Below are 22,227 nucleotides of genomic sequence, written 5' to 3'. Positions count from 1 at the left end.
CAGATTATAATTTGAATTCAGCAATTAGGCGTCCACCTAAAGAAATGGGAAAGTGTCTTAGATCACAACTCAAGTTGGAAACAAAGGGACTTCACCAGAAGAATACAAGTCAACAAGGCAACAAAAATCACAAGATCAAGTTTGAAGATACAGATAGGATTTTTGTAATGCATAGAGCATTGTTTAGTCCAGCTTTTTTTTAGTTTGTCATGGTGTAATAAGGAGTTCAGTAAGCAGCAGCGGCAGCAACAGTGAAATCACAGCTTCATGGTAGTCCCAGCTACCGAAACTTCCCGAACTATACTGACCTGATTCCTTTATAGCCAAGGATATGTAGGCAACCTCGGAAGCAGGGTGCGGTCAAAATCTTTCAAAAATGCTTCCCATAGAGTATTCAAACAGGCAAAAATCGCTTGTATCTACTCACTTTATCTTTGCACGAAAATTCTTCATGTTTCCGAGCAAAGAGGGGCAGCTGTGAGCATGTGATTTTTACCCTATATGAATTACTCCCATAAATTTAAAACAAAATAATTTTTTCCATTGGTTTGCAATTTCATGGATTTTCGTAGCATTTTTGTTATTGTTTGCATTTGTCTATGCATGTTAATTTTGAAAAAAATACAAAATATGTTGCATTTGCATTTAGGATTTAATCCTTCACTTTAGGATTAATTAACAAATTAATTATTTTATAAAAATGGAAAATCAAAAAAATAGATTAATTTTGCTTTTTAATTTTAATATTGAATTTTGGTAGTTTTTTCCTTTAATTTGGTTTTTAATTAATTGTGGTAATTATTAATTAAGGTTAATTAATGCAATGTGTTAGGGTTAATTGTGATTTAGGAATTAGTTTAGATTTTATCTTAGTTTTAATTTGAAAAGAGGTTTAAAAAGAGAGAGAAAAAAGAGTTGGAAAATAATTGGAATTAATTTGAAAAAAGGAAGAAAAGAAAAGCAAGAAGAGGGAAATCAGTTGGGCCAATTACAATTCCATCCGTCCAGGCCCAAGCAATTTGATAGTCAAACCCGCCCCAATTCCAGCCCAAACTCGCTCCCTACCCGATCCAATCTCCACCATAATCAAAACGACACCGTTTCAGTTACCTTAATCTGGACCGTTGATCCCATGTGATCAGATGGCCGGGAACTGGGGTGGGTTTAATATAAATATGTCCAAACTCCAACCACCCCTCTCTTTCACTCGTCTCTCTCACACCCCCTATCAGAGACCCCCCATGAACCCTAGAAGCGCGCCCATTCCTCCACCTCTTTAGGGTGGCAGCGCCACCTCCAAACACCACCAAAATTACACCCCGGAACCCCCATTGCTTTCCCTCTCCAAATCCTTAACCCATGTCCCTCGAATCCCTCTAGTTTGGCTCGAATGTTGGATCGAAAAATCAGATCCAAATCCTAATTTCCCCTAAATCACTCAAAAATCAAGTTCCATAGTCTTTGGCCTTTAAATTGTTCAAAGTTTCTGAGTTTTTGAAATTTGTTTTGATCCGGTTAAGGGCTTTTTGTTTGAGTGGTTTTGTTTGTTAGTCTTCAGAGATCCATAAGGGGTTAATTGTAAGTATAGAAACTTAGAGGGGTCTCAAAAATGGGGGCAGGGATTGTAATAACCAATTGGTCTAAGGTCAGTTTAGGGATTTAGGGTATGAAGGAATCAATTTCTATTAGGATAGAAGGTTCTAAAGAATAGGATAAGAGCTGAAAGTTTCAAATATTTTTAAAAAATGGGTAAAAGGGTAAAAAATAACTAAGGAAGGAGGGGTAAATAGGGAATTGGCTAGATGTACTAGGGCTGCCTTAGGTATGCCTATATAAGCTCTTTTTCCATTCATTGTAGAGGGCAGAAAAAGAACACTAAAAACAACACTGAAAGCTAAACGACTGAATTCTTTTGGAAATTTTGCAATTCATACATTTCATTGTAGAAAAACTATCTAAATTCAATTTATTTAGATCCCTGACTTCTTTTGTCTAGCTAAAATACCTAAAGAGTTTTCCTAGCTGCACTTCTGGCTGAGAAATGGCTCAAGTTTTTTGGTTTGAAGTTGGTTTTTGCACTGGTTACTCCATTATTGTTCCATTGGTTGTTTTTTAGTTGAATTCGATGTCTCATCGACTGATTCTGGGGCAAACCTTAAATGGGGCGGGGCAGGGCAAGGTAGGACAAAATGTTATTTTTGAAAAATTTTAATAGGGCTGGGCAAGGGAAACCTTGAAGTACAGACTATCTGGTTGATTTCAATGTTTGAATTGTTCACGGTCTTCTTTCTAGACAATGATATATGCAGCCCAATTCGATTATCTATAAATGCCCGCATTTTAAAACGAATGTGCATTATCGTATCCTAATTAGAGAATAGTGATAAAATTCTATTTTTGATAAACGTATCCTAGAATAGAAGTATCACCAGCTGAAGAGAAACAGATCTAGAGTAGTAAAAATGTTATTCATTTTTAAAGACGAAATATTTCTGGACCACTAACAACCATCTAACTGCTTTTGTATTTGTTCTTGGAGTACAACAATAATATAAGGGGAGTTTAGTCTTTGATAAATTATATAATACTGATAAAAAATATATTTTATTCAACCAATATGTATAAACAACTAAATAATATTTTAAATGTTTCAATAGAAAGTTAAAAAGGTAAAAGAAATTGAATGCACACTGCAAAATAAAAAAATAAAGAGAGTCTAAACAGGGCAAGGGGTGGAAGAGCTTAATAGAGCGGGGCGGGGTAGGGCAAAATTTTGACAAAAGGCTAAATCCGCTCGTGGTTCTGGAACTCGTCAAAAACAGGTCAAAATTTTAGTGAGTCAACTCTTGCCCTACCCCGCCTTATTTATATTCCTAGAAAATTCTTAGTCGATTAATGGTAACAATCAATGCTAAAATTGGCACACTTGGAAGGATGTTGGTGTGCTTAATAAGAACATGCCTAACTTTAAATGTCAAAGTAAAAAGTGGCGCAAAATTTAAGTGACAGCTTATTTATTTTTTTATTCCTTATCTCAAAAAGCTCTTCATCTTACTTTTGGGATGACTCAAACTCACAATCTATTGATTAGAAGTGGATGGTTGAAAGTGGAGGGAGCTCGCTAGGGGTGGGCATTCGGTATTTCGGTTCGGTATTTAAGAATTTCGGTTCGGTATTCGGTTTATCGGTTGTGTATACCAAATACTGTACCAAATTATTTCGGTACGATTCGGTATTTCTTATTTTGGTTTGGTATGGTTTCGGTACGGTTTCGGTTTAACCAAGACCCATTCAGATTGTTGCATTTCAGTGTAAGAACCAATTGAGGCTGGTAAATTTACACTAGTAATAGTTCTGTCACTTTCTAGTTTCTAATGTAACTACAGCTAAGCAAAAGCTAAAAAGGCTAAAGAAGCCATTAACAATATCCTTTTCTAGCCATCTATAAATAAATAAAAACCATGGCCATTACTACTCAAGTCCACAATTATTTAAATCTTTCCAAACCAGGCCATTTTAACAAGTGCACAGTTCTGTGCAACAGTGCAGTATGCACAATTCAAAATTCAAAGGCTCAAAGACAAAGATACAACAGATGCAGCACCTAAATAGCTAATCTACTGGCTGCATTACCAATTAACAGATGCAACAGCAGTCTTAACCAACAGATGCAGCAGCAATCTAACCAACAAATGTAGCAGCAATCTAACCAACAGATGCAGCAGCTTAACAATATCTTTCCAACAGATGCAGCAACAGTCTAACCAACAGATGCAGCAGCTTAACAATATCTTTCCAACAGATGCAGCAGCAACTAAATAGCTCATCTACTGGCTGCATTACCAATTAACAGATGCAGATGCAATAGTCTTAACCAACAGATGCAGCAACAGTCTAACCAACAGATGCAACAACTTAACAATATCTTTCCAACAGATGCAGCAACAGTCTAATGTAACTGCAGCTAAGCAAAAGCTAAAAATTCAAAAGGCAACAACACATGCAGCAGCAGTATGCACAATTCAAATTTCAAAATTCAAAGGCTCAAAGATGCAACAGATGCAGCACCTAAATAGCTTATCTACTGGCTGCATTACCAATTAACAGATGCAGATGCAGCAGTCTTAACCAACAGATGCAACAGCTTAACAAAATTAACAATAAAAACAATAAATTATCAAGGTGCAACAGATGCAGGCATGCAGCAGTCTTAACAAAATTAGCACTTAACAGATGCAGCAGTTGTAGCAGAATTAACTTAACAGTGCAACAGTCTTAACACTTAACACTTAAAAACAGTCTTAATTCTTAAATACGGATTCCGGGAAGACGCGCTAGACAACGCTTAATATGCTTCCTTAAACCAATTGTTCCATTCCTCTTTGGATTAACATTATAGACTTGACCACAATGCTTTGCACACTTAATAGACTTGACCACAATGCTTGCACTCTATAAGGTAAAGAAAAGATTAGGATTTCTCTTCAAAACACCAAGGAAGGAAGGATCTTTATTCTTTCCATTTTCGCTAGCAACTTTCTTTAAAGTATTTGAAACAATATTTTAGAACACACACACTCTCTGTTTTCGGCACACTAATAAGAACTGGCATACTCAATGTCAATGAAGTTGCCAAGTATACCTTGCACTGATCAATAAGTTAGATTTTGTACTTCTTTTGCCACATATAGAAAAATACATTAATTTCAGAAAGAAAAATGAATAACAAAATAAGGGATCCTCTTCACCTCTAACTCATCTGCTAAAGCAAGACAACAACAAAAAAAAACCAAGTAGAAACATACCTTCGAAAGACGAAGATTGAAACTATCATAAGTTCGCAACAGTAGAGTCTTCGTTTGCCCGGAATTTTTGAGGAGTGAGGACTGAGGACTGAGGAATCGAATCAAGCTCGGAAATCGCCTAATGCCCTAATCGCCTACTCAGTCAATTGTGTTTGTATGTCTGTATCTGACTTTCAGAGTTTCAGTACCTAATGAATTAGCTAGCCCTAATCTTTTTAGAGTGGGATGGGCCGATGGGGGCATGGGGCAATGGGTTGGGGCGATGGGAAAGGGCGATGGGCTGGGCTAAGGTTAGGCAGTGGAGTAGTGGACTGGGGCAATCCAAAATAAGAAAATGAATTTTAAAAAATCGGTATTTCGATATACCGGAATTTCACATTTCTAATACCGAGGACCGTACCGAAATATCGAAATTGTAATACCGAATTAGACCGAAATATCGAAAAAAACGAAACCGAAATAGCAATTTAATTCGGTTTGGTTCGGAATTCGATTTTTCGGATTTTATGCCCACCCCTAGAGCTCACCACTTGACCTACCCACTCTCGTCCCATTTATGTATTTGGTTTAGTTAAATAGGGTTGATAAAGCACCCACAGTAGCTAGCACAATTAATAAAGGAGGACATCTATCTTCGTTTCCTTTTTGGGGTACATGAGCACAAATAAGACAGCTGTACTCTGAACTTTCTCTATATACTCTGGTTGACTCTCACCTTTTTTACTATGTAAGCCTAAAGATTTACTATAGCATATAGGTTCATTATTCATGTAAATATGTCGTGATGTTAAACGTGTATTTGCTCTCAGGGGCGTATGTAGTATTAATTTGACGAGTTTAACTGAACTCATTGTCGCACCTCCTTTTTCCACCCCCGCGGGGGTATAAGGGAGTTTTCTCTTTGAAGGACAATCGAAATAGGATTTGTTTATTTATTTTAGAGTCGCCACCAGGGAATTTTAAGGCATCCCAAGTCACCGGTTTTAATCCATGAATCGAGGAGAATATGACTCTGTTTGTTATTCTGCGAACCAGAAATCCTGAGTAAGGAATTCTGTTAATCCGGAAGAAGGTGTTAGGCATTTCCGAATTCCGTGGTTTTACCACGGTCGCTCAACTGTTTTTATTCTTGGCTTAATTATCTTGATTTTACTAAATACATTTTTATTGCATGATTTTGTTACCGCTTTTATTTAGATTGTTTACAATTATATAAACGAATCACGCGTACGTATACTCGTATTATATACCTTTTATAATCATAGAGAATCGTGTCACGCATACGTGTACATAAAAAGGTTGATAATATTTTTTTATATTTTTATTATAAAAAATCATACGTTAGAAATTAGAAATAAATTAAGAACATCGTCGCCCTTGTATGATTAAACAGTGAACTGCACATCTCGGGTTATATGAAATTATTTTAACATCCTCGGAGAAATCCCTTTTATTAAATATTCGCTCGAAGTTGCGCGAACGCATAATCCGAATTGCTTTTAGAAATATAATCAGGTTACGCGAACGTATCCCTAATCACAAATATATTCTTGATGGTAGTATAAATTTATTTACAAATTGTTTATTACATCCATATTATTTTTATTGTGAAAATCATGAGAAATCCCCATTTGAGATGCCCTTAAATTCTTTGAAAAGAATTCACAATTTATTAGACGTGGATCGCAAATTATATTTTTCGCGTATGAATTATATTCCTCCAAGCTATTCAAATTTAAAGAAAAGAATAAACATATGATTAACACTATTTTTTAGTAAATACAACATATGTATACTCAAAATGTGAATAGCGTATGAAACTAAAAATAAATCAATTCTTGAAAGGAAGTGATATTTTCGAACAATTCTCATTATTCTATTTGCAACGAATGTTATTTTTTATATTCTTAAACTTATTACACATTATAAATCTAATCTCTTTCTACATTGCTTGTTCCTAATCTGATAGGCCTAGTTTATTTTTGATTAATTGCTATTGATTGAATTCGAGATATACTTAATCAAACCAATTTTTATTCTCAACCTATACGAGTTATTTGGCAAACATTAATATAAAAAAAAATCGTTGACTTAATAAGATAATATCACATATAACATGAATATACCCCTACACCATTCACCATATGCTGATATCGTGAATATAACAAATTTTATCGATGCATCTTTCGGCTATTGATTGTGAACATGACCATTATTATGCTAAATATGAACAAGATACAATCAATACTATCTTAGCCTTAAAAATCAGATGTTTAACAACATAGACTAGTAATGCAGTTGTCTTGACATTTCCACACTAGTCTATACTAGCAATATTAAGAGATGCAATTAATGGCCAACTTTCTGCCATGTTCCCTATTTTGATGATTCAAATATAACTTATACTAAATGAAAATTCAAAATAAATAACTTTATTACAACATTTATACGAACTTCAAAAAGGGAATAATTAGCTAATAGTTATCATATCAAGCATATTGTTATATTAAATAACATGAAACAAAACTGAAATTTAGAATAATGAACTTAGACGAATGGAAAACAGAATTATAATTCCCAAACTTCATTTATTTGTCATGTTGAAGCTTTTCACAACATGAGTTTAAAGGATATGTACCTGGAAATGAAGGTAGAAGGAGTAAATTTCAGCAGTAATAGCAGCAACAAAATCAGCAGAATACCAGTATTTCCACAGATTTGAATAACAAAAACAGGACCCGAGGAACCCAGATACACAGGAGCAAAGCTTCTTAAAGAATTTCAGATTTTAAAACCAAGCAGTATCAACAAACAGACCCGGACAGATTCTAGAAAAACAAGGTTTCAGATTTTCCTTTTCCTTTTCCTTTTCTATTCTCTATTTTAGCTTCTGTGTTTTTCCTCTCTTAATTTCTGTCCAGATTTCTCTCTGTCTCTCTCTGTGTATATGTATTTCTATATCTGTGTGTATTAAAATTTGTTCCTCTCTTTTAAAATCATTTTTTTTCTCTCTTTTTAAAATCTGATCTCTCTCTTAAAATCTCAGTTCTTTTTCTTTTCTTCAAAATCTGAGTCCCTCTTCTTTTTTTTCCTTAAAATTTGTCCCTATATTTATACAGGTCTGCCCCTTTCTTTTTAAGTGCTGCTTGGACCCCTTCTTCTTTTTAAAAAATCAGAAAATCCCATTAAAACTGCTTTTACTACTTTAAATCTCATTAAGTGATCTTTTCCTGATTTTCAGCATTTCCATTACCCTTTGTTTCCCATTATCCCATTAATTAATAGCCACTAACATTCCATTATAACACATTAGCACTAACACACTGTTTTTACTGTTTCATTCCCAGAAATGCCCCTGAAATCCTACTGTTATTACTGTCTTTAAACTAAAATCAGAATCTGATACAAAACAGATTTTAAAATCTGTTCAAACTTGATTATCCTTCTGAATTAAACAGCTATAACCAATCCTATCAACTTCCTAACATAGTTGTATCTAATCAACCCTTGTAAACTTGAATTCAAACTCAATATCCCAATAACATTATACTGAATTCAGCATAACAATTCAAACTGAATTTCAACATTGGACTAAAATCAAACAAACACAGGAGCATCGTCAATATACTGACAATGCCCTGAAACTTAATGTTCAGAAAACAACATATACACAGCATTTATTTTGACAAACTCATTGAAACAAGGATGATTTAATTGACGAGTATTAATTAAACTGATTATCTACAACAATTGCCAACAAACAACCGGTAAACAGATTATTTCAAAACAACATTTTCAGAAACAGGATCCTATAATATAACTACTCGACGAACTTAATCGAGTCGATTACTCACATTGTAAATAATCACAACCAACAGAAACAATTCACATTTTGATCAAGTAGACGGGTAGGAGACAGAATCACAGAATTAATCTAAACAAATATGAAAAATTACACAGACAACTAAAATAGGCAACAACATATGTAGGAAACAAAAGAAAATAGGAAAAATACCTCTGAATCTTTAATTTTACACGGACTCAAACTCAACTTGGATTCGGACCTTTTTGAGGCTGAACAGACTTTATTCGAAGTATTCTCAATTGAGAATACCTCGATTAAAGTCTCTTAGACCTCAATCCTTCACTCGAATTGGAAAAATTCCAAGATTGGAAAATTTTTAGGGTTTCAGATTCTTGGATCTTAAATTCGAACACTTCTGGGCAGATTCGAAGGGAATCAAAGATGACACAAGGGTGAGGGAGGCCTAGGGGTCATTTGGTGTTAGTTTGGAATGAATCTGAGTGAGTTCATGTTTGGTTCGAACCTTCAAAAGAAGATTCGAAGAACTCTGAGGTGATTCGAGCCAAACCAACACCAGATCCATAGCTAGGGTAGTTAGGGGAAGCTACGGTGTTAATTTGGGGACCATCGGAGGTGGTTGAGTTTGGATCTGAGTTTGGCTCGAATCTTCAAATGAAGATTCGAGAACCTTCAGGAGGATTCGAGCCAAGTGGCTAACAGATTCGGATAGAGGAAGGTCAGGGGGTTCAGGGGTGTTAAGGTGGTGACAGGCGGTGTTGTTGCCGCCGGGTTTCAGGCGGTGGGGAATGAGGGCGGCTAGGGTTAGGGGCATCGTCTGAAGACGATGATGAACAGGAGAGGAAGGGGGGGTGTTTAGTTAGGGGGCGGGGTAAGGATTTGGGTTTATATAGGGGTGGGGTGGATTGATAATGATCGTTAGATCAAGCAGAATGGATGGCTAGGATCTATTCACTTAACCAAACGATGTCGTTTGGTTTAAGTTGGGGGGACGGGTTGAACCGGGTACTAGATCGGGTAAGGATCACGGGTTAGGTTTGTAAGATCTCAGCCGTTGGATGGATTTGATCCAACGACCCTTGATGAAATACGACCAAACGTTGTCGTTTGGTTCGTTTGAATTGGACCGGACATGGGAGTGTTGGGATTGGGCTGTGGAGGGTTGAATTTTTTGTTTGGGCCTGGATTTCAGTCCAGGCCCGATTTTTAATATTCAGAACCCATTTTCAATTTCCTAATTTAAATTCCCAATTTTAATTATAAAACAATTTTAAACTTGCAAAAATATTAATTACTTTTTAACAACTATTAACACATAGACAAAACATTAATCACACAGTGGAATATTTAAAATAGAACAAATGCATATTTTTTGTGATTTTATTTTTAAATCAATTATTAAATGCATAATTAAATCCTAGATATACATGAAACATATATTTTTATTTTTATTTTGTTTAATTATAACAAAGCAAACATTTACGGACATAATACAAATAATTAATAAACGCCACACAAATTCTAAAAATTGCTCACTAAGCAAAAAATTGTTTTATATATATTTTTTGAATTATTTTGGAGTAATTTTCGTGAGGCAAAAATCACGTGCTCACACTCATAACTTTTGATGCGGAACATAAATTTATATATAAAGTTGTCACACCTCCTTTCTACCACCCGAGGGTAATATAAGAGAGTTTTTCTAATTAAAGTGACATTATTCGAAATGAGATTATTTGTTCAAATTCAGAGTCGCCACTTGGGATAATTTATGGTGTCCCAAGTCACCGGTTAAAAATCCCGAATCGAGGAAGTTTGACTCTATTTTACAGTTTGCGAAACCAAAAAAATCGGGTAAGGAATTATGTTAACTCGGGAGAACGTGTTAGGCATTCCCGAGTTCCGTGGTTTTAGCACGGTCGCTCAACTATTAATAATTAGCCTAATTATCTGAGTTAATACATGTTTTAAACAATTTGTGCATTTTTAATTTTATAACTGCTTTTATTTATTTAAAACCGTTTTTAGGATTTATGAAATTATTTCTGGAACAAGTTACGATTGTCGTACACTTGCCATTTTGGAACACCCTGCAAACTACGCTACATGAAATGCATCCGCGATTCGCGACATGTATATTTTATTATTGTTCAAAGTTGTTATGATCGGGTCACATGAAATGCATACCCGATTTTGGGGATTAGGTATCACGACCATGCCACGAGAACCGTACATATAGCCGTGATGATTTATTTAATTAATCGTGCCTAAAACAAGCTACGATGTTCATGTATGATTATTCCGATATCTATTAATTTACCAGAAACAAAATAACTTATCAATTACGTTGGGCCTTAACAAGATCAAATTATTTCACCCAATTTTAATTTTCAAAAGATAAAAGAAAACGTTCACCCCATGGCCTAAACAATTCAATAGCCAAACTTATTGGTTGAAAGGGTAGGCCAGCTTCTACTTAAACCCAAATGAACTTAAAAACTTCATTCTCCAAAGATATTGTATGTCCCATTGACAAATTTAAATGAGCTCATAGATATCAATTGACCGACATGGATTAATTTCTAAATTCAACATATTTCAAATTGTTTTATCTCAAATTCAACAAACAAAACATACCCTTCCTACTACATACAACCACACATTCATAAAAACAAAAATATACACCTACCACATAACAATTCATAAACGGTTTCACTGGGGATTATGCCATAAGCACACCAAATAAGAGCTTATAAATCAGTAGTTAATTAGTAATATTCCTAACAAGACAAGTGAGCTAAATGGTCAAGAGCTAATCTCCATTAAACAAATAAAGACAAAACTCTAATTTAGAGGTATAGAGTAAACAGAGAACCTCTCCGAACATTATTCATACATAAACAAAAGCATGATCTGAAAATCAAAAGATAAAACAAAATGGATAGAGATAGAATGGGACCTTTAACTTTCAATATATTGATGAACCTCCAATAGAATGACCCCAAGCATCTACAATTTGTTTTGTTAGTACTAAACAGGACCGATGCATCACCCAAAACTTGACCGCGATCAGGAACCCGGAATCGAAACTTGACAGACGGAACCTTACCAAAATCGAATAATCAACAAAATTTATGACCTTAAAACTGATCCTTGGATCAGTTGAAACAGCCTTTCATTGAATCTCCCAGAATTCTAATTCAACATATTAATGGGTTCAAGAAAGAAAGAGAAATTATGAAATTCGATAATTGATTAAAGAAAGAAGAAAAATTAAGAAGCTGGTTGATGGGTATTGAATCACAAGAAAATTACTCTACCCAATAAAGCAAATATAAAGAGGGAAAACCAAAGGGAACAAAACAGTGGGTCTATGGAGATCGAAGGGAGGAAAATAGTGGGGTCTCTTTTTTCAAAATGCAAATGAAGAAGCTAAGATAAAAAAAAAACGAAAATCTGTGTTGGGGTGGCTAAGGGGAGTTCATTGTAGTGCTTCTGTTGAGGTATTTCGACTTGGGTCAAGAAATTTTCTGCCATCTTTTAAGCTGCTGCTCTCATTTTCTATTTTTGGAATTGGTCCTCCGCCGTTCTAGCTTAGAGTGTAGATCCTACGTCTAGGGATTAAAAACTTACGAGTTTCTATAATTGGGTATTTTATAAGGAGGTGGGAAGGATGATGGTCATTGGATTAGAAGGAAATAGATAACTAACATTAAATCTTGTACTTAAGTGAGCTAATGGATTGAAAAGAATGGGCTAAGGATAATTGGATTGAACCATGTTTTTTGGGTTTGAATATGGTAGAGAGACTAAAACAATGTAATATACTTATAAAATATAAAAATCACATCTTAATTAATAAAATAAACTACTACAATAAAACTAAATATAAAAATTGAAACTTTTTTTTTTGTATTTTCTTTTGATTTTTAAATATTAAAACAATAAAATTAAACTAATAAAGTGGTAGTAAAAAATGGATTAAAAAATCTATAATAACTCAAGTAAATATTTAACATACTACAACTAACTTAAAAATTGTACGGGTCAAAAAGTACGTGCTTACAAAAATTTATTAAAATTGCAACAAGTAATAGATATGAACTCATAACTTTAAGAATATAATGGGTTCAATACTTAAAATCTTAAAGGTTGAACTCATAAAGTTTAAATCCTGGATCCGACTCGGTTTGCTCTAGGTTATTTTTTATTATCTCTTGGTTGCTTCTCAATTTTGACTAACAGGTGTCTCACATATGGATTGGTTTTTAATACTATGTCACAGTAGTATGCTCCTCTGCTTTAAGCAACTGAGATATTATTATATACTAGTAGTAATTGTTTTGAAACTACAATACATTTCTTATGCAATTTGCGTTGAGCCCACATATATTTTTTGTGAACATTGATTAAGCTGAACCTCTCATCGCACTTGTATACTGCCAAGCTAAAGAAAGCTAGACTCCAAATGAAAAACATAGCTGCAATGCACAAAATTTGGTGGCATGTCGACTTGTGCAAATAATTTAATTCACACCAATTTTTTAACCTTTCTTCTTGAATTGATGAAGATTAAAAAATTGAAAATCTTGCCCACTCCTATGACTTCATTGCCCATAAAACCTCACTCGCCTCCATTATAAAGCAAGATTAAGCATCCCAAAATTACAAGAAGAAAAGAAAAATGGAGTACGTGACCATTTTGCTAGGATTGTTGTTCATATGGATTTTGGTGTATGGAGTGATGTCACTTGAGAGAAGCAAAAACAAGAAGAGACTTGCACCAGGTCCATTCCCTTTGCCTATTATTGGAAATCTTCACTTGCTTGGTGACAAACCCCACATATCACTAGCTAAACTCTCAAAAATTTATGGTCCAATTATGAATCTCAAATTAGGCCAAGTAAACACAGTGGTTATATCCTCGTCAGTATTGGCCAGAGAAGTCATGCAAAAGCGAGATTTGGTCTTTGCCAATAGGTCTGTCGCAGACGCACTACGTGCCCAAAATCACTCTGATTCCTCTGTTGTTTTTCTACCTGTCAACACTCGCTGGAGAACACTTCGCAAGATTATGAACTCTAACATCTTCTCAGGTAAATAGACGATTGCATTTTGACCCCTTCGACTACCCTTTTTCATTCATTTTGATGCAATAGCTTGTTTGGCATTTCGAGTTTAACACATTAGATCAAATCAATAAACGAGTTATAACTCAATCTATTTGAACTTTTACAAATTGAGTGACTGACTAGAAACTGGATTGATTTTGTGACTTGTGTTCTCAGGTAGTAAGCTTGATGCTAATCAGCATCTCAGAAATAAAAAGATCCAGGAGCTAGTTGATCATTTTCACAAGAGTGCCAAAAATGGTGGAACAGTGGATATTGGCAGAGCAGCTTTTAGAACTTCCCTGAATTTGCTGTCAAACACCATTTTCTCTAAAGATTTGAGTGACCCATTTTCTGATTCTGCTAAGGAGTTTAAGGACTTGGTGTGGGGCATTATGGTCGAGGCTGGTAAACCCAATTTGGTGGACTATTTTCCCTTTCTTGTGAAAATTGATCCACAAGGTATAAGGCGGCGCATGACCGATCATTTTACTAAGGTTCTTGACCTTATGAGTGGTTTGATTGATGAGCGGCTAAAGGAAAGGAAACTGAGAAACCATGCAAATGTTGATGTTTTAGATGCCCTTCTCAACATTAGCCCAGAAGAGCTTGACAGGAATCACATCGAGCATTTGTGTCTGGTTAGTTTATTACGTACTCTGATTTTCCTCAATCCATAATTATCTGTTCATTTCTTTTACTATTTAATTGTTCTTCTCCGTGCAAAGTATAGTCGGCAGTGGCGTAGCCGCCCTAGGCCGTGCGTGGTCAAGCGCACACTCTTAGCTTATTTTACACGATTATATTTTGAATACCTTTAAAATAGTGGAGTGAGGCAGTCTAGCGATTCAAGGTATTTAAAGTGACGTTTTGTTTACGGGTTCAAAATTCTGCCTATTTTATTTGCCAAAACTAAACCCATGTGTGGGCAATTTAATTTGTTTTAGATCTAATAAAATAACTCATAAAACTTAAAATTTGTGTAGAAATAAACAACTAATCATAAAAGTAATTTTTTAACTAAAAGTTATTTCTTAAGTAAATTTTATAATTTAAAAGTCAAGTTCTACAAAAATTTCTTCAACAAAAGCTCTCTGCAAACTACAAAGTCTCTCGACTCTCTCTTTCAATTGATAAGCTTACTCTTATTAGTAAAATTTCTAAAGTTGTTTTTGTTATTTTAAGTTTGATTTATAAAATTATAGTTCTATCAAAAGTTTTTTTTTTATCGTTTAGCTATATGTTGCCTAGTTTGATCTAAAATAATTCGTACACCATTCATTCATTGACAAAAAAAAAATTATTAAGCACTCTTGACGAAATTCCTGGCTATGTCATTGATAGTCGGGTGTAAATATGTGAAGTTGTGATGGAATAACTGTCAGCAATAAAATTATCTTATTATTACTATGTTGCTTGGATCCTTTAATAATGTTGCCATATCTGTATTGAATCCTCCAAAAATATATAACTTTTGAACCTCTTACACGCACACGTTTTGACATTTTGGAAGAATCCGGAGAACAAAGAACTATGATGATCTTAGCGGTGACAAATATTTAGTGTAACACTATGTAGCTTTTCCTTAGATGTATGTTCCGTAAGTAGGTTCGTTAAAGTCATATGCAATAATGCCACGCATTATCAACACTTATTGGTCCCTTTTTTTGCTGTGTCAGCGTTTCAGTATGTCCAATTGACAACAGTATGTGATGGAACGCTTTACCAGCTAGATTTTTTTTATTTTTTATTTTTTGATGAAGTAAGTGGTGACGTTTTACCAGCTAGATTATGGCAATTATGTCATGGGATCTTACAATAGAAAGTTTTACAGGACTTGTTTGTAGCAGGGACCGATACAACATCAAATACGTTGGAGTGGGCAGTGGCGGAACTACTTAAGAATCCACATACTTTAGAGAAAGCCCAAGAAGAACTTGCACATGTGATTGGCAGAGGCAAACTAGTAGATGAAACTGATATTGCACAGCTACCTTACTTGCGATGCATTGTGAAAGAAACATTACGAATACACCCGGCGCTTCCTTTCTTAATCCCGCGCAAAGTGGAGGAAGATGTTGAGCTTTGTGGCTATATTGTCCCAAAAGACTCGCAAGTTCTAGTGAATGTGTGGGCAATTGGGCGCGACTCTGACCTATGGGAAAATCCGTTGGACTTTAAGCCAGAGAGGTTTTGGGAGTCGGAGATAGATGTTCGAGGCCGGGATTTTGAGCTCATACCATTTGGTGCTGGTCGGAGAATTTGCCCTGGATTGCCTTTGGCTATCAGGATGGTTCCAGTAGCACTAGGTTCATTGCTAAATACGTTTAACTGGAAGCTTCAAGGTGGAATTGCACCTAAAGATTTGGACATGGAGGAAAAATTTGGTATTACCTTGGGAAAAGCCCAACCTCTGCTAGCTACTCCAATCCCACTCTAGCTATAGTGATATACTTAGGGGTCGTTTGGTACACGGATTAAATTAGCTCGGGATTATAATCCCGGGACTAATTTATCCCACTTGTGAGGTAGGATAATGTAATCCCGAGTTTGATAGGATAATATGGGATATCCTTTATTAAGACTGTGATTAATTAAATTTATACCATGTTTCGTTGACGGCACCATCAACCAAACATGGTATAAATTTATTTAAGAAGAATTTACCCAAATAGCCCACCTAACCACTTAAACTAAAATTAGTCGGTTGAGGTATAATATATGCATAATTTATGTATCATATGTGTATAAATATGTATAATCAATGTATAACCTATGTATATGGCTAGAAAATGTAAACAATAAATATCGCCGACTATTTGTGTAAAAAAATCCCAAAATTTAATCTCACGCATTATCTCACCTTATCTCGCATATCAAACGACCCTTTAAGATTTTAACTTAGTAGATTAAGAGTACCACAATATCTATCATTTCTTTGTGAATGTTAAAAATATATTGATGAATCGGGCTAAAAGCGTTATGGATGAATGCTCACGCACTGTCAAAAGTCTACGTACATGTCATTGTATTTTTGTAGAATCTATCCTTGTGTATCCTTGGAACATACAGTAGCAACCAGTGATATTATATAACCAGTGATATTATCCGCGCTTCGCACGGTCATTATAATTTTTTTTTAAAATACTTCATTGATTTTTTTTTTGTAGAAGAATAACTTTCATATATGCATACAAAAATTAATTTTAAAGGTAGATTAAATCACAAATATAAATATTTTTTCTAATTAATTAGATACACTACATATAACTAATTTCACATTAACAATAATACACTACAATATCAATAAAATTAAAAAAAATCTGTAAAAAAAATGTTTTGGCCCTCCCGACAAACTCTCCCAATTGTTTTGTTCCTTTTAACTATATTAGAACAACTCAACCCTCTATCTTTATATTCCAAAACTGATTAAACAAAAAAAACTGCAATATTTGGGAGTTATTGAGATTAAAGTATGAAAACGTTAAGGGTATTATAAAGAGTAGAAGATAAAAAGTTGCGAGTTATGAGGGTAAATGTAATATCTAATATATAAATTAAAAGAAAAAATAATGATACAGTATAAAGATAATAAAAAATATTCCTATTAAAACTCCAACAATATAAACTATCCATACAAAAAAGAAGTATTAATTAGCAACATATATTAAAGGTAAGAAGATATTCTTGATAAAACTATTGGAGAGTCTTGCACCTTCACTATGTTTATCAACCTTTTGATATGGTACTTTTTTTTAACCAAAAAAGAAAAGAGAACATATGGCGTACTTTAAAATTTTTGAAAGAGGACAAACTAAAGCAAAATATGTGCTTCCTATACATAAAGACCAAACAACAACAAAAAATATTTCACATACTCAACAATTTTTTTGCAATAACCAGAACAAACAATACAAAGAAAGATCCAGAAAGATGCATTAAAAAAATATCACAATATGGAATCAAATAGAAATAATAATCTAATTGATATAGAAGACTACCATAAAAGTTTTGCTCATTGATCAAATTGTAATCACAAATTTATGAATAGAGCATACAAAATTTGGGAATATTTTCATACTCTTAAACAATGATAAGATTCTCAAGATAAAAAAGAATGATGAAAAAATTTAAAAAAAGACAACATAGAAACTATTTCCAACAAGTAAATTATTAGCTATGTATAGGAATAAACTCTTACTTTTTGCTTGTCCTTTTCCGATTCTTCTTTGTCCTTTTATCTTTTTTCTGTTTCTAATAAACTTTAATATTTGTGTTTTTACTCGACGACGATATAACAGAGTTTTGGGTTTGAGGGTGAAAAGAAGAAGGAAGTCAAGTTTGCAAGCAAGATTCACATGAGGCTAGCCAGGATGGTCTTATTTTGTGAAAACGTGCTTAAATTAAAATGTTCAATGAACTGAGATTTGACTACAACAAATAAATAATAAAAATATTGAAAAGAATGAAACTTGATACATGAGGAACAATGTAGAAATGAAGTTGAATAGGAGAAGCAAATAGATGGAAACAGAGGCAAAAAGGGCATAGCAATTTTGAGATTTCATAGATGCTCCAGTAACTGTTTATCCCACGGACGAAATTCCAATTTCTACTATTTCCTGAAATCTCTCAAAAAATCTATTTGTTGATATCCAATATATTATTAACAGAAAGAGGCTAATTACTATCGTAATATTGATTCATGAGATAATTGTAACTAAAAACTTTTTAGCAGTGGCATTTCTTCTCCCGGAATTGATTGTCATCATCTCGGTCCTTAGCCTCAAAAGCGAGCTCTTTTCTCTTTCGATCTGAATGTATCTTGTTCAGATTTAGCAATTGAGTATATATATAGAGAAACACGTTAATCCTGAAAATACAAAGCAATTCCAACATTGTAAGATAAAGTTAGAATTGAAAAGGATCATTAAAGCTCATAATTTTTATATTCAGAGAAATATGTTATCATGAGAAGGCATAGCAAGTCCACTATTGTAAAAATATTATACAAACTTGTTATCCTGAGAAGGCACAGCAAGTCTAATATTGCAAAAATAATACTCCTATTTGGTAGGGGAAAGAGAAGATGTAAAGTTGTAATTAGAAAGGTTCATGAAAACTTACAATTGAAGAAATTAGCATTTATCTCAACTCTAACTCTAATGCAGCGACAAATAAACGCAATACCTATAACAAAAAACAAACTCATATCTAGTTCGACAGATCCGCAAGAAAAGTCAATCGGGGAGAGAAAGATTAATGAGAAAATACTTGAGAGAAAGACAACTTAAACAAGAGGGAGTGTAATTGAGAGGATTAATGAAGGTGACGCTTGGGTTTTGACTAATTGTTAAACTTCCCCAAAATAACGGTTGTGTGATCCTTCTTAATTGTATCTTTTAATGCACGGCTGATATTTGAGATTTGAATCAGTAATTTTTCTTCTTTTTTCTTCTCTTTCTAGTGGTTGTTTCAAAGTCTAAGAAGCAAAAAAAGGCAAAAAAATAAGAAAAAAGATAAATATAGATTTTTAGGCTAAAGAGTGGTGCCATGTGAGCATTCTTTGGCTCTCTTTTATATAGATAGATAGATTGTGAGATTAAGGAAGATGACGTGACATCTCAAAACTAGGATAACATTTATCTTTTACCTCCTTTTTTTTTGGTTTTTTCCTCCTATTTTTACCATTTACCTCATTAATTAACTAACTAAAGCCAAACTTTTCATTCAACCCATTAACTAACAAATTAAACGCCAAACGTTTTACTGAAAAGGCACGCCACTTATTCCAGAAACCGTTCGTTTCTTGTTCCATTTTGATAATGGCCGAAGCAATCTATATATATATATATATATATATATATATATATATAAGAGGGCTAAAAGATGCTGACATGACACCTTTCGTTAACCAGCTTTATCATTTATCTTTTTTCTCAGATTTTTGGCATATATTTCACGCTTTTACTTTAAAAATGGTTATGCAAAAAATTAATTGTACCATAATTAGTTATCATTTATGCTATCCTACTATTTGACGCCTTATTGTTGTACCGATTCATCTTTCTTCGTAACTTCCCCTTAAGTCACTCTTTGTAATGGAGTATTATAATTACCTCCATAAATGTTTGAAAGTTTTAAATTTCATAACGAACTTGTAATTACCTCCATAAATGTCTTAAAAGTTTTTTGGACTTATATGAGGTCATATTCCAACCCAAGAATCACACCATGATTTTGTTCACTCCATAATTCGAGATTTACTCCATGTCTCGATTTAAGGTTTGAAGATTTTAGAAATCTGAGATAAGAATGATATTATGCGTGTAAATAGTAGAAACTGATGTACGTGTTTAGCGTTTTATGCTCAACAGATGACTTTTCAAGGCCTTCGACTATGCCAACAAAGATTTGACGGTAAATAGGGTCGCTTCACTGCCTTCCGAAGACAATAGTGTTTCGGTTGCCGTCGCTGGTGGTGGCATCAGTGTTGTGCGTGGTTGGCGATGAAAAGGAAGTGGAAGAGAAAGAGAACCCTTGAGAAAAGTTGGCTTCAATTCACGAAAACAATGGATGGGAAGATGTGATTCATTATTTTTCCCTTTTTATATATTTTCCATTTTCATTTTATTTCTCATCTCTTTTTGAATTATGAAAAATAAGAAAATTTTCTTTTTCATGGTTTATTATTTATCCATGTAGCTGCTATTCAAGATAATGACAATCATATCCTCTTAACCAATTATTTTACTAAGAATTCTAATAATGTAATGTTTAGTTTCTTATCTGTTTGTTATTGTTTCCTTTTTGTTTTCAAATTAAAGTTACCTAAATTTAAAATATTGCTAGAGTTAAGATATCAGACGACTTAAAATTGAGTATTTACTATACTAAGGGATTAACACAATTTTTTATATTTAAAACAATTATTATAGCCACTAGCTTATCCAGTAATACATAATCGAAGTGATATTAATTTGGAACGAATACAAATATCCATTATTTATATAAGTTGAGTTAGAAATTTGTGCCATTTTTAATTCTTGTGTTGCTCCTCTAAGTACCGTCCTCTTTCTCTAATATTTTAATATAGCCACTTTTCAATTTAGACATGCATAGTATTGCTACCGAGTAATATATTGTTCAATAGTTCACTTTTTTTCTGTCCTTGTATTTTGACACTAAATGTTGGAAGACTGACCATAAATGATTTTCATAAGTAGGGATCTTATTCTTCTAACGTTTATGGTTATCTATTTCTAGGATGGTATCAAACAAAGTTGCTCGAAGAGTCTACGTTGTTTGGAGATACACATAATTTGACTATGGATTGAGATCAATATATTGTGTTGAAACGAGGGTAAAGAGAACGAGGAAAGAAATGAACAGAGACTCCATAATTTGGAGTTTTAGAAAGGAAGAAGGGATTGGATGCAGAAATTTTCATGCAAGAGAGGGATAATTTAATAGATGGTTTCTTCTTTTTTTTAAAAAAAAGTTCTTCTCTTTTTCTGTATCCTTCTCTTTTTCTATGTCCTTTTCTGTTTCCTTCTCTTTTTACTGTTTGTTTAAATTTTATTTGCGATAAATTAATGAGAAACTATCAATATAATATTATAAAACATATGTGTAAACAATTAATAGTAAGAACTAAGAAATAAAATATTAACAAAAATGTCTTAGAGAAAGAAAAGAAAGCATGCGATATTTAGGTTTACTTTCCTAAATTTTACATCATCATTTCTCCTTTTCTTTAGTTTTTCTATTTTATAGGTTTCCAATTCAAGCTCACATATATTGATCTAGACGAGTTTTAATAAGTTTTCAATATTTAATCTGAAATGTGCTCACAGATTCTTTAATTTTTATATAGGATCTAAAATTATATAACGATTTGAGAAGAATCATGAAAGATGGTAAAATCATATATATATATGACAGAGATTAGTATATAGAAATAATAACATAACTATTTAATTTTTAATAATCGCGTTTTTTTTTATAAATTCAACCAAAGACTGAGTGACTTTATATTAAAAGTTGGAATGAATTGTAGCCTTCACTCATCTTCCTTCTATCCTTGAAAAAAGAAATGTTTTTTGTCCCCATAACATTATTATCCAGAGGCGTTCATAGGCATTTATAGTTATTAGTAAGACTTTTACATTGTCAATGCAGAAGAAACAGTACTTTTTACTTTAGCCGCCTCAATAATTTGGTCAAAATTATTACTCCTATTCAGGAAATCTGATGGACGATTCCTTTCAGAAACAAAACAGGTCACATCATCATTTATAGAAAAATGAATTGTTTTTTGACCTGGACAGCTCAACTACTTTCTACATTTTCAACCCTGCAAAGCGTTATTAATAATGTAATTGTAGAAAAAAAGAGACAAGTTAGCTCTAAAAATAATTAAATTCTTGAAAGGAATACTGGTAACAGCATGCATGTGATAAGTGATGCAGATGTAAAAGATTATATA

The 22,227-nt window shown here is 33.5% G+C and overlaps 1 protein-coding gene and 1 long non-coding RNA gene across 2 annotated transcripts; one reads left to right on the top strand and one right to left on the bottom strand.

Moving 5' to 3' along the window:
- Nucleotides 1–7,184: 7,184 nt before the first annotated feature.
- LOC138886537 (uncharacterized) lies at nt 7,185–12,248 on the bottom strand. Its single transcript, XR_011405492.1, has 2 exons — nt 11,588–12,248; nt 7,185–7,443 (listed from the first exon to the last, which is right to left on the bottom strand). It is a non-coding gene; the product is annotated as an uncharacterized lncRNA (long non-coding RNA).
- Nucleotides 12,249–13,122: 874 nt separating this feature from the next.
- LOC104229243 (geraniol 8-hydroxylase-like) lies at nt 13,123–16,321 on the top strand. Its single transcript, XM_009781847.2, has 3 exons — nt 13,123–13,724; nt 13,917–14,380; nt 15,574–16,321. Exons 1-3 carry the CDS (start codon nt 13,313–13,315, stop codon nt 16,177–16,179), a joined length of 1,482 nt encoding a protein of 493 aa, XP_009780149.2. The 5' UTR covers nt 13,123–13,312; the 3' UTR covers nt 16,180–16,321.
- Nucleotides 16,322–22,227: the final 5,906 nt, after the last annotated feature.

The sequence above is a fragment of the Nicotiana sylvestris genome, chromosome 2, assembly GCF_000393655.2.
Source record: "Nicotiana sylvestris chromosome 2, ASM39365v2, whole genome shotgun sequence".
Taxonomy (NCBI): Eukaryota; Viridiplantae; Streptophyta; class Magnoliopsida; order Solanales; family Solanaceae; genus Nicotiana; species Nicotiana sylvestris.
Note: the sequence above shows the minus strand (reverse complement) of the source record. Positions and strands in the feature narration are given on the sequence as shown.

What these genes read in the sequence shown, in the direction of transcription:
- LOC104229243 (XM_009781847.2), top strand. Translation starts at nt 13,313, where the DNA reads ATGGAGTACGTGACCATTTTGCTAGGATTGTTGTTCATATGGATTTTG. An exon ending in GAACTCTAACATCTTCTCAG is followed by an intron (nt 13,725 to 13,916) that starts GTAAATAGACGA and finishes TTGTGTTCTCAG; the next exon opens with GTAGTAAGCTTGATGCTAAT. An exon ending in ACATCGAGCATTTGTGTCTG is followed by an intron (nt 14,381 to 15,573) that starts GTTAGTTTATTA and finishes AAAGTTTTACAG; the next exon opens with GACTTGTTTGTAGCAGGGAC.